This window comes from Azolla caroliniana, unplaced genomic scaffold (assembly GCF_043228905.1).
Source record: "Azolla caroliniana isolate FFs.n. ecotype wild unplaced genomic scaffold, voAzoCaro1.0.p SCAF_9, whole genome shotgun sequence".
NCBI classification, from domain to species: domain Eukaryota; kingdom Viridiplantae; phylum Streptophyta; class Polypodiopsida; order Salviniales; family Salviniaceae; genus Azolla; species Azolla caroliniana.
In genome coordinates this window covers 17,581,017-17,598,392 of record NW_028230444.1, presented here as the reverse complement: position 1 = coordinate 17,598,392, position 17,376 = coordinate 17,581,017, and the positions used below count along the sequence as shown (strand labels likewise).

Here is a 17,376-nt window from a genome sequence, read left to right as displayed (position 1 = left end):
AACCATAGTTGAACAAATTTCTGTATTGAGTTATGTTCAGCATTGTTTGCGTATGCGTATTTAACGTATCAATACGTATAATACCTCATACTTTGTATAGTACGTACTATACGTCAATGTTGTTCAGTCAAATATCATGTAAATTTTTCTAATACGGTATTTAACGTACTTTTAAACCAATAGGTATAATATGTATTTATAAAAAAAATGTATGCAAAACCCTAAAAAAAAAAAGATTTTAGTGAAGAAGGAAGAAAGAAGAAGAAGAAAACGACGGAAGACGAACAAGAAGAGGAAGAAGAGGAAGAACAAGAACAAGAAGACCAAGAAGACCAAGACGAAGAAGAAGACGAAGACGAAGAAGAAGAAGAAGAAGAAAAAGAAGAAGAAAGAGGACGAGGAATCAATCGAAACCTTGGTTTGAAGACAATTAATTGTCCTCATACAGAGGCAACAAACAAAGATCTACGCTATATAGAAGACAATTTTTTATTGGGCCCAATTCTTGTGAGTGTGAGGTATGTTTAACCTTAATATGCATATGCTTGGATAGTAGTTTTCTAACTTTAATATGCAATGAAGTCACATTTTCTTTCTGGTTTTCATTCACTAGCATAGAGAAAGATGGAGCTACTAGCCTAAAAACAATAGTGTAGTCTTGCTTATTGATTTCATGTTTGATTAGAATGCTTGGTTAGTTTATTAGTAATTGATTACCCAAAGAGCAGCCATTGAAAGGGGAGGCTAATTCAATTAACCTTCAATTAGTTTCAGTTAGAGTATTTCACATGGCATTAATAGCTTGTGCAGCTCAATCATGTATTTCGTTTAATTGGTTTTAAATTATGTTTTCACTTGCCATGAACATGAAGGTTAATATGAAAGTGCAGCCCAAGGATATGAGTAGTTATGGTAGGCAAGAATACACACAAAAAAATGTATCTACAAACATCTATTCTTTTGAAAATGTTGTAGTCTTCTCTTTTCAATATTCTCTTTTCAGCTCTAGTCTTAGTATGAATTTAAGTTCTAGTCTTGGTTAGTTTATTAGTAATTGAGTACCCAAAGAGTAACCATTGGAAGGGGAGGCTAATTCAATTAAGCTTCAATTAGTTTCAGTTAGAGTATTTCGCATGGCATTCATAGCTTGTGCAGCTCAAACATGTATTTCGTTTAATTGGTTTTAAATTATGTTTTCACTAGCCATGATCCAAGCATTAGCTATTCGCATATTATCCCAAGTGTCAAGTGTTGAAAAAATGATCAATTTTATAGTTAAGTTCTGAAATAGCTCACTTTTGTGTACTACATTTTATTTCATATTTTACTTTTTATTAGGATTGCTCTTCTGGGGCAGCGGAAAGGAATTGGAATGCACATGCTCTCGCACATATGAAAAATAGAAACAGACTAAAGGTAGCACAACTTGAACGATTGGTATATGTGCGAGAGAACTTACGGCTAGTTCGCAAGTTTGAGACTATGAATGCATCTCCAATGCAGGTATTGTTTTATTCATTCTTTTTATAATTTATATTCCTCAATATTCGTAAGTACTAATAACTAGTTTCTGCCATCGACACACTAGTTTGTGATACTTAGAAGTTAAAGCTTTTATAAACTTGTTTGCAGGTGAATCCAAATGAGATAGATGTCTCTAAGACTCCTGATATTCCATCTATTAGCCATGAAAATGATATGGATAGAGAATTCTATGAAACTTATTTTCAAGAAACAATGAGCTTGAGAAGAAGGACAAGGAGCATGAAAAGATCACATATGACAACATCAAGCGATGGAGTCCCTACTAATCGAATACAAAGGCAAAGGCCAAGAAGAGATGATGAGTAGTCTTCTTGTAATAGGAGAATAAAACGATCAAGTACATTTGCTTCTTTACCACTAGATGATCAAGATAATGTCAATGCAATAGAAGAAGCAGTTCATACTAATTATGATGATCTTACGGATGAAGAACTAGTGTTGATGTCATCAACTAACACAGAATCTGATGATGAAGATGGTGATGAGGACTAGATCTAAAGAAAAATACTTCTAATTTCTATACGTTATTATTAAGCTCAATAACCTTATGTTACTTGTCTTTGATCTAAGCTCCATTTTGATACATTGGACATAGTTAGAGTTGTATCAATATCGTATTTTATTAAAGTAAAATTTTCATCATGTGGTTCTTTTTTACCTTCATTTACTTTCATGGACCTTGAAATATTTGATGTTATGTCTCGTTAAGGTTTTTGCTCTAAATTTTGTTGTTAGAATGCATTCTATTTCTTTGACCAAATGCAATGTGAGGGTACTTCAATTAATGGAATCACATTGGTGGGTCTATTGAAAGCTTGTTTCAATGTAGGATCTCTAGCCAAATGTAAAGAAATTCATGTCGAGGTTGCAAAGAAAGGGTTAGAAATAGAAGCTCTTGTGGTGCATTAAATGAAGCACAATAAATGTTTGAGAGAAATTTGGTTCGAGATATAGTTTCATGGAGATCACTCATGGCGGGAATCGGGATATGTTGAACATGGACATAATAAGGACTCAAGAGGCATTGGATTGCTTTAAAAAGATGAGGAAACATTGTTGCCTCTTGCCACATGCATTTTCATTGTCTTGTGGGTTGAAAGCTTGTGGAAGCTTGAGAGATAGACAAAAAGACTGAGAAATACATGCCAACATTGTCAAAATAGGCTTTGAAAAAGATGTCCTTGTTGATAACACAATAGTCAACATGTATGTGAATTGTGGGTTATTGTCGATTGCCCACTACTTGTTTAACACTCTAGTGGTGTGAGATGTGGTTTCACTAAACTCATTAATGGTAAGAAATGCCAAACAAGGAGCCTATTTTTTGTTTTGAGGAGATGGTTTCAAAAGGGGGGTGTACATATCCAGCGACTACGGATAGTGTGTGCTTTTTACACTATTACAAATATTTTCTTGAAATGTAAATGATTTTCAAATTCTAGAAGTATTTTACGTACTATACGTAAAATACGTATTTTACGTATTTTATAAGTATTTAACATATTACAAAACGTATTTAACATATTTTTAAATTGGGAGGTATTATACGCGTATTAATACGTTATATACGTATGGTATCCGTACCGTACCTAATGTACCTAACAACCAAACTTATGTTAATGATCCAAACTGTTATCATAGACTATCATCACCCAATCCCCTTCCTCAATCGTCTGTGGTCATAGTTGGTGATTTTTGTTGAATCGATGTTTGCTCCAGAATCGCGCTTTTCGTTGTCATCGCACCGCTTCCACAATGTCCTCTGTTCTTCCTTCTAGTTGTCGTATCTGGACCGCTAGTAGTTATTCCTGACTCATCTCTTCCTTCCACGGTAGCATCGTCCATGTTACAATTGCGGTTTCCATATGCATTACCAAAGCTTGCCCGGTCATAAGTTCTATTGGCATATAACTGGTCACGGAACTATGCGTTGTGCGATCCGCCCATAGGGCATACGGAAGCATCTGCAGCCAGAGCTTCACTCTTCCATCACACACTTTTACCATTACTTTCACGATTGGACTATGTCCTCGCTCGATCTTCTCGTTGGCTTCTGGATTGTATGTCGTGGTTAGTGTCAATTGTACTTTGTGTTTGGCGAAGAATTCCATAGCTTTATTGGAACCAAGTTCTCCCCGATCCGCAATAACTTCTTAAATGCACCCGTACTTGCAAAACACTTCTTCCAAGAGAAATTGGCATAGTGTAGAACTTGTTTTCCTCCATAGTGCCCGACCTTCTAGCACCAAGTACTTCTTTTGTCCAATCCCGGTGGGCATTGCCATGATGTCGACCATCCATTTGAAGTTGATTACCAATGAGAACGTTGAATGTAGCTCATCCCAGTGTCAAACTCCGAAGTAGATTTGATATTTCTTGCATCTTTCCGTGAACTATGCTATGTCCTTGTACATACCCTTCCACCAATACTTTTGCTTGATCTTTGTGAATGCCACCCACATAACCCAATGTCCAACCCAATTGGATTCATGAAATTCAGACATTATCCATTTTCATTGCTCTGTTGTAGTGACTACCTGTAGTGGTATACCATCTGGTCTTTTCGGCTCCTTCCAAATTAATTTATTATTCAAAAAGAACTTCCAAACTTGTCACTTCTTGTTGAGCGAGCAAGTTCAACATGGGCCAAACCAGCTGGACAAGCAGGTAGGCCAAACCGGAATCGATCCAGTTGGCTAGGCCCACTTAGGCTGATAAGCCTAAGCTTCAGACTAGGTTCCAAACTGGATGTCAGATCGACTGAAGAAGTCGAATACCGGATCTGGATGACAGACCGGATGTCGGATCCGGACCATTGGACAACTTAGAATATCATCTCACCAACTTGAGATTGAGAATGGTCGTACTAATGGAGTCCCTCGAGAGGAACGGATATGTAGATTATGTCACATAGAGTTAGAGGATGAGTACCACTTTACATGCAAGTGTCCAACTTATGCTGAGATAAGGGCAAAATACCAAGACATACTCTCACCCTCTCCAAACTATTGGATACTCTATAGATAAAGGAATTAGGTAGATGTATCTTAGAGCTAAAACAACATATAGAGAATAAGCTACAATATGTTAACAATAACTTTTCTAATATTCACCAACATGTAACCTATGAAGTTTTTCAAGGACAGGGCGAGACGATGAATGTGGACACACCTGCACCACTCGGTCTCTTCCTTGATGAAGTAGAAAACCAAAGAAGCAAACGCCCTCGGATGTCAGATTTCAAAGCAACTCGATGTGATGTAGAAGCAATTAAGAAAATAAGGGAGCGTGAGCTACACCGTCTAGTAGCCATGGTTGGGGTACCTTCTACATCGGGACCAATGGTCACACCCACATCGAAACCCTTTGACCTCTCGCTTCTTTTTGAGAAACTTGGATGGAAATGAAACTAGACCTAGTACATAGTACATAGTCATCTCCTTTATAGAATATGTCACACCATAACACATTTTGTACAATACTAAAACTCTTTTAGCTTAAGTTCTATTTTATTTTATTCTATTTTTATTTTTTATGATTGGGTATACACCCTATTTTGTTGTAAACCGATTGTCTCATGGGCCAATTTTGGCCTTAGAATACGTTAATATTTCTTTCTTTCTTTCTTTCTTTCTACTATGGTGGACTAAAATAGTTGCCATCAAATAATAAATATATTGTTAGGAAAAGGCATATCACATATGTTGCACATTTAATGTGAACCACAGGGTCGTTGCTCTATTTTATACTATTATTAGGATTAATTAACAATCCAAAAGGCAAATCTAATACCATCACCTTTTCATTTTTTTCTCATGAAAAGTAGTCACCTTTAAACCATAAAAAAGTATTTGAACATGTTTAGATGGATGGTATAGGGTGTAACCACTTGTGGATGAAACCATTCTTATTTAATGTTGCCATGAAAGGTTTTTTCTCGCTTCTTAACTCTTGTAAAACTTTTTGCAAATATGGGTATGTGTGTCTTCCACGTGTAATATTGTGAAGCTTAAGTAGAGCAAAAATGCAACATCATTGATTATCTTCAGCTTATCAAATGTTAGGAACCGGAAAGTCTTGTGCATGTTTACGATCAAGTAGATGTCTAGGAAAATGGTATTCCTTCCTTCGTGAATGGCTAAATAAACATCTAAATTTTCGTTTGAAGGCAATTTCAAACGTTATCTTTATGGGGAAAGGCAAAAACCCCCCTTCTAAAGAGAGTTACAACCTTCAAATAGTGAGGCAAGTTTGACAGTCATATGCATCGAAGTAATGAGATGGATAATGCATGTTGCATACATTAGCACATGCACATATGAACACTATGCTCGATTCACATTTCAAGTTTGGAAGATATGTAAGTATTCTTACAAGAATGTTTAATTAACACTTGGTTCACAAAAAGAAGATGCACATATGAATAAAAAGTCGAACTCTCAATATTTAATTTGCTAAAACGGGTTTTCACGCCATTATGCTCCTCCTAATAAGAACATGTTAGGAAAAATGAAAAATGCCAAGAATTGTATACAATTTTATGTCTTTATTGGTGTAACAATTTTCTCGCTTTTATTTCAATTGCTAAAAAATGAAGAGAAAATATTGGTATCATCTACCTCTTTGTCTCTTGAGATTCACATGGATTTTGCATAACATCTCGTGCTTGATGTAAGTAACTATTTTGTATCTTATTAAAACAAACATGCTAGAATTGAGTCATTCTCAAACTAACCCTACATACATTGACACTTTCCCTATTGTAAAAAGTATAAAGGGACAACTCAAGTTGTTTATGAATATCTATTGCACAATGACATATCTTTTGTCTTCTTCGTTGAGCCACATATTATTCCGAGAAGTTATTATGCCTACAGAATCTTGGAAAGGAAAATATCTTTGTATTCTAATTCATATATACTTGAAGGACTAAGCACCACATATAACACCCCCTTCAAATATCTCATATTATAGCAACCAACCACTCCTTTCAAAATAATTTTTCTTAGAAGAAAGACTTTTCATTATCCCATCTAATAAGAGAAACAGGAAACATGTCCACTAAATGGAGCGAGAAACACGACAATGCAGAGCTACATCAGAAAGTGAAAGTGTTGGCTTTATTCCATCAAGAGTTTTAGTTACAAGCAGAAACACAAAACATTGATGGGTGTGTGGGTACTTCCATTTGTAAAAAATAAGACCTTACGCATTCATTTCCCACACAACCCAACGGTCGAAAATAGTAGCACTACAGTGGCAATATGGCACTAACAAAGAGAGTGAATGCTTGATTATGTGACCAAAAAATTCCTTTATCTTAAAATTTGATGTGACAAGACAATATATGTACAAGTGACTTCCAAACCGTCGTCAATCTCTCGATCAAGGGAGACATCTACAAAAAGTTTACAAATTGGATATCTTTTCAAGGGTGAGCATGGACAACAAATAATCATTTCTCGTTCCACTTGGCCAATTGAGTTCATAACACTAAAAAATCAAAATGAAATCGGAAGTGTAAAATGAAATAAATAATTGAAATACACAAGTCATGAACAACGGCATGCATTGTATTCTATCATCAAAGAAAAGAATCTTTCTTGCAATAGAGTCTTGAAAAAAAAACAATATGCAATGAATATGGGTCATGAGGATATCAACTAGTTGAGATGCTTTAAGAAGCCATTTATAAAATCACATGGGTCCTAATTAATAAGCACAAAGATCACAAAAGCCTTAGATCTCTATTTAGAGGATAAGTTCTAATAGGGGCTCCATCCATGAGTTAGCTCATTTTAAAATGTTTGTGACATAATTAAACTTTGAAATAACATACTTGATCATTGTGAGAAACGAATCTTGGGCATATAGGTTGTAGGAAAAGAACTCTCAATTGCATCACTAGGCCAATGAATGTTTTCAAGGGTGCTTATCCCCATGAAATGAGATTTGACTTGATATGTCGTTTACAAAGACAACATAATGTGAAAATTATTGGCTTCTCTAGTTTGTCACCAAGACAAATCAAATGAGCATCTTAAGGCAATTGACCTAAAATGCGCAAATAATATATGGTCTAGACATTTTATGTCGTATAACCACACCAACTCCTTGCATTATGAAACAAGGTGTATCAAGTGTAACTCCATAATGTGTCTCAATCTGTGGTGGAGTGGCGAAGGCAAATATTATCTTTTTTGTTTGTAGGAAAAGGGAAGAACTCCTGCGCAATGCCAAAGAAACAAGTGTAGCCATCAAAGCATTGAAATGGCAGTTGAAACTTCATTAATCGTGTCGGTTGGAAATATTTATGGAAGAAAGGAAATTCGACACAAATGTATGAAAACTTTCTTCAAACATATCGTGAAAAGAAAAGAAAAGAGCGCTCAACCGAAAAGCGAAGAAAACGTTCTCAGACACGGGAGGCGATGGAACTGCTTGTCTCTCCTGCGGGAGCGGGATGGTCATCAGGAGTATTTACGGATGGATGAGGATCTCGAGACACGGACATGTAGGAACTCGTGTTGAATCGAAATCTGTACTAAAATCGTAGGCAAGTGTAAGGAGGGAAGGCGAAGCGATGGATAAAGAGAAGTCTCGCAAACATTAGGGCAAGGGCACGTAATGAGGGCAGCTCCAGTGCGAGACAGGTGTCCTCAAGGAAACTCATGCTATTGTGTGTGTGTGTGTGTGTGTACATATATATATACATATACACACACATAGATCTGTATATGTACACACACACACACACACTATACATATATATACATATACACACACATAGATCTGTATATGATACAAATACACACACATAGATAGATAGATAGATAGATAGATATATGATACAAATACACACACACACACACACACACACACACACATAACACATACACATACACATAGATAGAAATATGATACAAATACACACACATAACACATACACATACACATAGATAGAAATATGATACAAATACACACACATATGTGTATGTATATGTAGACATGTGTATGTATGTATATGTATGTATGTATAATGCAATGTATGTATATGTATGTATGTATAATGCATATGTATGTATGTATGTAATGTATGAGAAATGAAGGAATATTTACCTTCTTGCTCGTTCTGTGTAGTTGTCAAACAGAGAAAAATGGTGGGCATTTTCTCACGCTTCTCCAACAGACATTCTCACTCTTCTTCTTCCGCATCGTCTTTGGTAAACACCAATAACCCCCCCCCTCCCTTTCTTCTCTTTCTCTTTCTTCTCTCTCCTTCTTTCTTCTCTCTGTCTCTCTGACCAGATCTATCTGGTTCTCCTCCGATTCGCCCACAGTCCCCCATCTTTCTCTAATCCCTCTGCAAAATGTTCGGTTTCTTCAAATACAAATCGCCGGTTTCCTCTTTCGTATGATTCATTCAACTCCATAGCCTGTTTTGTTTTCGTTTGGACTTGAGCATTCTCTATTTGAATCTAACCATTGAACTGGGCTTCTTCTTCTTCTTCTCCTTCTTCTTCTTCTTCTTTCTTTTCCCTTTTTTGTTCGCTTAATCTAATTCTATGCCTCTTTGATGCTAGGACGAGAAGCAGATTTCTAGCATTGTGAAAGATGTACAAACTTCGGGTGTTGTCCATGGATCAGCAAATATGCTTGAAGAAGCAGGGGAATTTGCCCCAGTGGAACATCCGATGGAACCCCCCGAGCATGACCAGCCTGTTCGTTGCCCACCTCCAGAGCCCTGTATAATCCATGTGAGTTGCTTACTAATTATGTGTATGTATTGTGTATATGCATATACATATGTGTACAGACATAGGCATATATAATATAGGTATGTGTATACACATAGGCATGGGCATATGTTTACAGACATAGGCAGCCGTATATGGGTATGCCCATGTATATGTGCATATACAGATGCATATGGACATGCCTAGCATATGTTTATGTGTACAGGGAGATGCATCTGCATACGCATATACCTATATGTATGTGTATGTGTATGTGTCTAGATGTATGCAAACTGTATGGCTATATGGATTGATTAAAGCAAACAGCACCACTATTGCATATCACACTCAATGCAGAGGTATCTTTCATCATACTTGAAAGCACCTCCAAATTATTAAGAAACCATCCATGCTATTTGATTTTATTTATAAAAATACACAAGGGGAATATCTATACACAGAGATTCCCTTGACATTTACCTAAGGAAAATACCATTGTATCCAGAAAAATGTTAGAGAATAGAGAGAAAGATAGTTGAAACTGAAACCAAGGTGGAAAACAAAGTCCAATTGCCAACCCTCACAAAATGTGTTTGTTCAATATGTGTATGTATATCTTTAAATATTTTCATATGCATATGTATTACAAAACATGTGTAAAGGTATGTGAACTTGTATGTTCTGTATGTTGCCATTGTTGCATTGCTAAAGTAAAAGTATGTTTATACCTAAATACATGTGCATGTTTGTATATTTATATGCATATTTGTACTGCATGTACATATGTATTTTGCAATTAACTTCTCTTGTGGTTTCCACATTATACCTATCCATCCACTGCAATTGTTTTTGTGTTGTTTGAATTAGTGAGTGCCATCTGATTATTGAATATGTGTAAATGGGTCAAAAACACCTTGTGTTTGCCTATCTGCTACTAAATACAGAAATTTTCAATGAGCAAATTTCTAATTGCAACTGCATCTTGATTTTCTTTGTCAAGACCTTGAAATTTGGTAGGGTCATTCATTAGCTTTGAGAACTAGCAACCCTTCATTTTCCCAAATCTTGAAAGCAGTGCCATATTTAGAACTCCTTGAGATGCAAGTAAGATTTAAGTGCATGTGCATACATGCATACACTGCTTTACTCTTATTTTTGCAATATAATCCTTGCTTGGTTCCTGTGAACATACATGCACATATGTTCTCTGTCGATTCTTTTGTAATGTTTGAAAACCCTCATGAGATAGCATCTGCTTAAAACAAATTAATGGTTGTAGGATGGTCGGCTTTGGAAGGAGAGATTGCAATTGAGCATTAAGAGGAGGAAGGAGCTTCCTTACATGAGAGAAGCAGGGCTTGAAAGTGCTCATGCTCGGAGACACACAAGTGAGCACTCCATCCTTCCATCTATGAGTGCCCCTGCAAATACCATATTGAAACTTCTGGAATCATCATAACACTATTGGATTTAACATGCATACAATATATTCAAAGCATATATGTATTTGTATCATATCTAATGCACAAACCATGTTAAAAGCTTTGGTTTCAGAAATGGTTAGACACATCTATATATGTATCAATATAGATAGTTTGACCATAGATATATGTATATGACAAGCTTGTATGGTGGTGTAGTGGTTAGGGTGGGTAATAAGTGAAACCTTCAAACCCTCCCCTACCTTTTGAACCGTTTTTCAAATTTCTATAGCAGCAAGCTTCTTTGTCAATAACCTTGTACTTTCCATTTGTGCATTTGATGACATGAAACTCTGGGAAAGCTCCACTGTGGTTGGTTATGCTTGGAAATGTGAAATAATTGCATGAAAAACAGTGAAGAAATTTGCCATCTGGCAGCTGGATCCTAAAATGATTTTATAGATGACTCTACTTATTTATATACTTGAAAAAGCTCAAGATTTTGCTAACCATGCGTTTGGATTGTGTGGCTACAATGCAGAAGTAATTAGAGCTTGTCTTTGTTTGAGATTCAAAGATCATTAATTTGCACGCGTAGAAAATTTCTACTGAAAAGTTTATCAGAGGTGTGTGGTTGATTGGATTAGATAGTAGAAAACAATTAAGAGAACCAATGTTAAAAATTTTGAAGTTCTTTTTGATGAAATGAAATAAACGGTTTATTTGTTCACCTTCGAAGCAAAATAAAATGAAGTTGGAGGACCATTTATAATTGAAAATAAAATGTCAAAACAGGAGTAATTATGATGAACAAAATGTGTAGTTTCATAAAAGATGGTTTACATTACAGACTGACTTCGAGATGGCCAGGCATTGATTTAATAAATAAAAATGTAAATAAGAAATTCCTCCAAAGTTGATGTTAAAATTAAGGTTTTACCCAATCTAAAAGGCTCAATCCATGAGAGTTTTCATTGTATGCCGGTAACTACTAAGAGTGGGCAAGGTATCCTTTGATGAGTTATGATGCTTGGATATATTATCATGCATTTGGAGTTTGTGGTGTTTTGAGTTGGAACAGGGAAACTTTCAAGGTTACAATAAGGGATAACTTAGGGCTTCTAAAGATATCAATATCATCTTTCAAACTTAAGGCTTCTAAAGATATCAATGTCATTTTTCAAACTTAGGGCTTATCATACCTAGAATCTCCACCTTGGCTAGTGTGTTGAAGATGAGAAACATTTTCACTTGCACATTTTATGTGCTTCAAAGAAGGTTACATACACACATTCAAATATATGAAATGCTTGCATTGGTATCGTTTTCATCATAATGAGCATGCCTCGCAGCTTTATGCTATCTCAAAACCCTTCATCATTCATAGTCATCCCTAGTGCAATAAACAAATACTGAACACATTTGGCTAGCATTCGTAGAATCAACATTCACATACATGCCTTATCTCTATAGAGCAGAATTCACTACAAAATGACATAATTTGACCTCCATACAGATTACAGTATCTATCCCCAGAAGATTTTTCTATATTAATTTCATAGAACTGTGAGAATCAAAGCTACCCCACATATATACATGATTCTTTGAACAAAATGTAAAACTTGCAATCCTCTATCACTAATAGTTTCATTTACAGGAGATAATAATTCAATTTTTTCGTATTTGAAGGTATTAAATATGTTGATATGAATGAAATCGGTATACAAATCGAATGTGTAATTTTCTTTCCATCAATGAAAAAACCTATTCACATTGAGTAAATAAAATTTTCATAACAATAGTCCGATTAATTCATAATGCATATTTTCATTTATTGGAAATTGAATGCCAATTGGTTGAGGGTTATATAAAGAAGAAGAAAATACAAACTACAGAAAAGAATCTTTCAACTCGTAGAACTTTATTCGAGTTAAAACCTTCCTCACATAGCACTAGTTCCAACAGGAACTATAGGATAGTCTAATGAGACTATTTTGTCAGTAATTGGCTCCAACATTCGCTCCATAATCTAGAACATAACAGAACACATTTGTTTAAAGCTTGAGAAGAATTGAACATTCTCGGAAGTAGAAATAAAAATACATGGTACCTCTCGATAAGATCCATGTTGAATACAAATATTCATTGCCTCTTCTACATGATTATATACCCATGAGTTAAAAGTTAGAAAATACATAATATTCACATTTTGGCATATATCATCTTAATTGGAGAAGTGACCAACCCGAGGGAAAGCGAGTGACCATTCCATGTGTGTAACCTTTATTGAGATTGGAGAAATTTGTACCTAAGCCACACAAGAAAAAGTAAATGTCATATGGAATAACACAAGGATCTTATCATAAAGCTCCGACAAAACTTGTTAACAAATAGAACCTGAAGTGTGTTGAATTACAAATGGCCCTAGTTCTTCAGCAAATAGGCATGATACTGCATGCAGACCCTCCTCAACCCTCTTTGGGTCAACATCGTTTCTCACTTGTAGAAGTATCAAACACTCGACTCCTTCTTCAAAATCCTAAACATAAATAATAATAAAAATGAAGGTTTATCACAAATATTAAGTATAGCAGAAATAGTAAGAAGAGAGGATGAACTGAAACATCAGCATGTGCAAAACAAAGTTACAACCATCCTCTGACAGACAACACGACTGTCCAATAAAAACTCTAAAAACAATAGTAGAATAAGGTTAACCATACATACACAACACAAATGCCAGACATATAAATTATAGAAAAAACTCTAGAGCTGATGACAAGTATTTGGGAGGAAGATGCATGACACAAATAAAGCGCAAAAGAAAAAAAACGCTAGAGCTGAGTGGCACAGTATTCTGGAACAAGATACAGGTAAATGATATAATGGGTACTGAGATACAAGATACATGATGCAAATATAAAAGGAAAAGTCCAAACCAGGGATCAGAACCCTGGAGCCAACGAACAATGTACAATACACATGATATAAATGTTATATAAAAAGGCCACAGGAGATAGTAGTAAGAACCCAATAGAGAGATAGAGATAGAGATTACCTCTCCTCGCCGGAAAATAGGATTAATATCATCTTCAACCTCAGCCTCATAGTCTACACAAAGCATACCCTGCAAATTTAGTGTTTTGACTAGATAAGTTGCTGTATGCCAAAAAGTAGAAAGAAACCTAAAACACTCATTTACATAAAACTTACATGTGTTCATACATTGTAATAAGGAATGATGTACTGATTTGCAATATTCCACCGAATCGGGCTTTCATAATAGATTTTTAAAGTCTCCTTCGAAGGGAAGCGTGAGAAAAGAGCATGAGTGTACCCATCAGAGTTCTGACTTGTAATGGTGCCTACAAATGTTTACATAGGATTGAGAAACATTTGCATTTTTTCTGCACATGGTGCAAAAACCATTGGGAAGTTCATGCTTGCTTACCTAATGAAAGGGAGATGATGCCCCTTAATTGGTATTGCAGGGTATAAAGGTGATCAAGCATATCCTTCTCTTGGATCTCATCAAATTCTTGTTTCATTTGAAAGAGAGCAATATGCTCTATCACTTTCCTGCAATGCAAAAGTAGGAGGCAGATTGTGTGTGTGAACAATAAAAATATACTGTGTATATGACATGTTTATGATGTATATGAATGTGTGTATGTCTATGTGTGTGAGTGAGTGTATATGTATATGTGCATGTGAAAGTGCCCACCGCCATGATTATTGGATTTAACATAAGTAGAGAATTGGCATTTGTTTTCAGCTCCCAGTTGGACTCTCCAAACTTTATCAGCCAAAAAAATGTGTATATGGGATTGCAGTCCGGATCATGGCGAGGAAATAACGTGTGGCGTATGCAAAGGGTAATTAATTTAGTAGAAACAGTGATTCAAGGAGGTCTAAAACCCATATCAACCCTTCTACCATGGATTTTTCCCCATCCAATGCTTTTGTTGCTCTTGCAACAAGTTACCCACTTGTATGTGGGTATGTGTCATACATATTTGTACCTGTCTGTCTCATACATATACATAACCACATACATACATACATACATACATACATACATACATACATACATACATACATACATACATACATACATGGCATGTATACACAACATATACATAGATTCTGTGTTTGTGTCAGTGGTGTATGTACATATATACATAACCACATACATACACACATGGCATGTATACGCAACATATACATAGATTCTGTGTATGTGTCAGATACAAAACTAAAGAGTGTATCAATTATGAAGGAAAATAGTAGTTGAAGGGAAAAAAACAAAACCTTCTGCCTACACTGGGCTTCTGTTCATCAAGCCCGAGAAGTGAACCATTAGGGGAGGCAGCAATTGCTCCCATCATCATTCTTTTTCTTCTAGGAGAAAAGGGCTGGCAGTGTAATTTGAATGCAAGACTGCTTAACCTCACTGCAAAACATCACACAAAGGAAGAAAACGGATCTCCAAGATTTATATAACAAAAAAAGCAAAACAGACCACAAACAAAAACAGAAGAAAACAACAGAGTGGAACAGAGGAAGGTAGAACCCACATGAAACAGGGGAAGGCAAAGCAGCAGAGGAAGATGAGAAGCCTTCTAAAAAGAGCAACATCCTGGGAGCACCATAGCCAGATGATGAGCAAGCAGATTCATGAGAAGGCCATTGTGATCATTTGATTGGTCTCTGCTGATTTATTTTGTATGTGTGTATGTGTGGGGGGGGGGGGTGTTATTTGTGAAGAGGAAGAGCCTTTCTTCTGCAAAAACCCTTCCTTATCCTCTCAAATCCATTTCTTTTGTCCACCACACTCAAACACATGAAGGCTTCAAAAACAAACAAAAAAAAGGCCACCATCTCATGCCATCACACAAGACACTCTAAGAGTCAATCTTACCCTTCTTGCACACTATGAACAGAATCTCTATGGGATCCTCTGCCCATTTCGTACAGACCACTTCCATATTATCACTTGCCCAAACTCTTGCATCATCCAGCTTGCTCTTTTCCCCCACTTGCTAGTATTCTCCCAACTCTTGCATCATTCAATTGCCCTAACTCTTACATCATCCAATTCATTGTTTCCCCCACTTGCTAGTATTCTCCCAACTAAATGATAAGCAATAACCTCTTCACTCAATTACCATAACTCTTGCATAATCCAACTCACTATTTTCCTCACTTCTCAGTATTTTCCCAACTAAATGATCAGCAATAACGTCTTCATTCACTCAAGTCTCGAGGCTTGGTAAACATATATGCATAATTCTCTTTCGTTGGACTACCCTCCAACTTCACCTTCTTCATGCTATTTGATATTGGTGTTTGGTTTGCCCCATGGAATAGCATATTCTTTCTGGTTGTGATACAGCAATGGTTACAACCATATTGCATTGACTCCCCCTTAATCAACATCTTGTTTTCCTTTATAAGCTTTACTGGCTACATCATTTCTAATCCTCCATAGCACAACACCTTGTACTTCGCTTCCATTTATGATAATGAGACACTACTAATCCTCGCTAATTTAGTAGTATATACTCTTCACCAACGAAAGAACAAAATTTGGAGGTTGAACTATTTTTTGGATCTCCAACCTAGTCAAAGTATAGGATAATATAGAATATATATTTTATCATCCATGAGGAGTCCAATTTAGACATATGAGACCAAATCAACACACCATCTCAGATGTGGAACCTTCTTAAGATGGGGGGGATTGTTACTCGTTAGTAAAAATTCTTTATGTGGAATAATGTCCTTCTTGGTGGGGATTTGAGTGTGACACTTAAATTATCATTCCCATCTTAAGAAATCACAAATTACCTTATAAGGTGAGCATGCGAGAAGTATGTGATATTTATCCTCCCATTGGTTTTCATTGCATACTTGGATGATGATGCTACCTCAACACCTAACTTTGTGTGAGTTTGGAGAAGTGTTGAGGCTCTTAGAAAGCCAAAGGTCATGGGGTTAGGAAGATGTGGTTGGATAAATCCTATCGTTTTTACTGTTAATAATATATCCTCGATGATCACACATTTTATAGTAGCATCTAAGAGCTCGTGGAGGAAGATTCGATAAAAAAGAAGAGAGATGAATAGCTATTAGTTCTTGATAAAAAAAGGTGAAGTGGGCTCCCCTCCACCTCAATTGACTAGAAAAACTTATGGGATAACCCCAAGGCTAATAGTAGCCTGGCAACAATTCCACACCCTATTTCCCTCGTCATCTTTACTTGTTAGAGCTCCATATGCCATACCCATATCACCACATTTGTGGAGGGAATACGCATTGAGGAGCACATGTCTACATTCTTATCAACATGGAAGGTTGACAACGCCACTAACATTGAACTCTTGAAGATAATGGAATTAGGTCTCTCCTTGGATGGTAAACCTTCTAGATGGAAGAACCAACTACCACATGATTGCTTCCAACGTTTTATGTCTTGTTGCCTGTCACGTACCCTATTTAACATTCTCTTTTTAAGGAGTATACAATCAATTCAACATAGCTTGTTAGCATCTACACAAATCACTATTGCAATTTCCAATATACTTGGAGAAAATGTTGTTTCACCTTCCTACACAATTGGGGATACACCAACTTCAAGACAACCCTCAAGTCTATCATTAGTGAACCCCTCC

General features: G+C 36.1%; 2 protein-coding genes across 3 annotated transcripts; one reads left to right on the top strand and one right to left on the bottom strand.

The window, feature by feature from the left end:
- Positions 1–8,687: 8,687 nt before the first annotated feature.
- Positions 8,688–11,038, top strand: LOC147860303 (uncharacterized). Of its 2 annotated transcripts, none has more exons than XM_087325024.1 (3): positions 8,688–8,768; positions 9,129–9,302; positions 10,561–11,038. In XM_087325024.1, the coding sequence occupies exons 1-3, from the start codon at positions 8,703–8,705 to the stop codon at positions 10,738–10,740; spliced, it is 420 nt and encodes a 139-aa protein (XP_087181150.1). In that variant the 5' UTR covers positions 8,688–8,702; the 3' UTR covers positions 10,741–11,038. The 2 variants fall into 2 exon arrangements, with proteins under 2 accessions (XP_087181150.1, XP_087181148.1); XM_087325022.1 differs by lacking the exon at positions 8,688–8,768 and adding an exon at positions 8,810–8,957.
- Positions 11,039–12,509: 1,471 nt separating this feature from the next.
- Positions 12,510–15,416, bottom strand: LOC147860302 (stress-response A/B barrel domain-containing protein UP3-like). The gene is made up of 9 exons (XM_087324077.1): positions 15,280–15,416; positions 15,014–15,155; positions 14,154–14,281; positions 13,928–14,067; positions 13,761–13,829; positions 13,100–13,241; positions 12,948–13,010; positions 12,813–12,856; positions 12,510–12,731 (listed from the first exon to the last, which is right to left on the bottom strand). The coding sequence occupies exons 1-9, from the start codon at positions 15,338–15,340 to the stop codon at positions 12,645–12,647; spliced, it is 876 nt and encodes a 291-aa protein (XP_087180203.1). The 5' UTR covers positions 15,341–15,416; the 3' UTR covers positions 12,510–12,644.
- Positions 15,417–17,376: the final 1,960 nt, after the last annotated feature.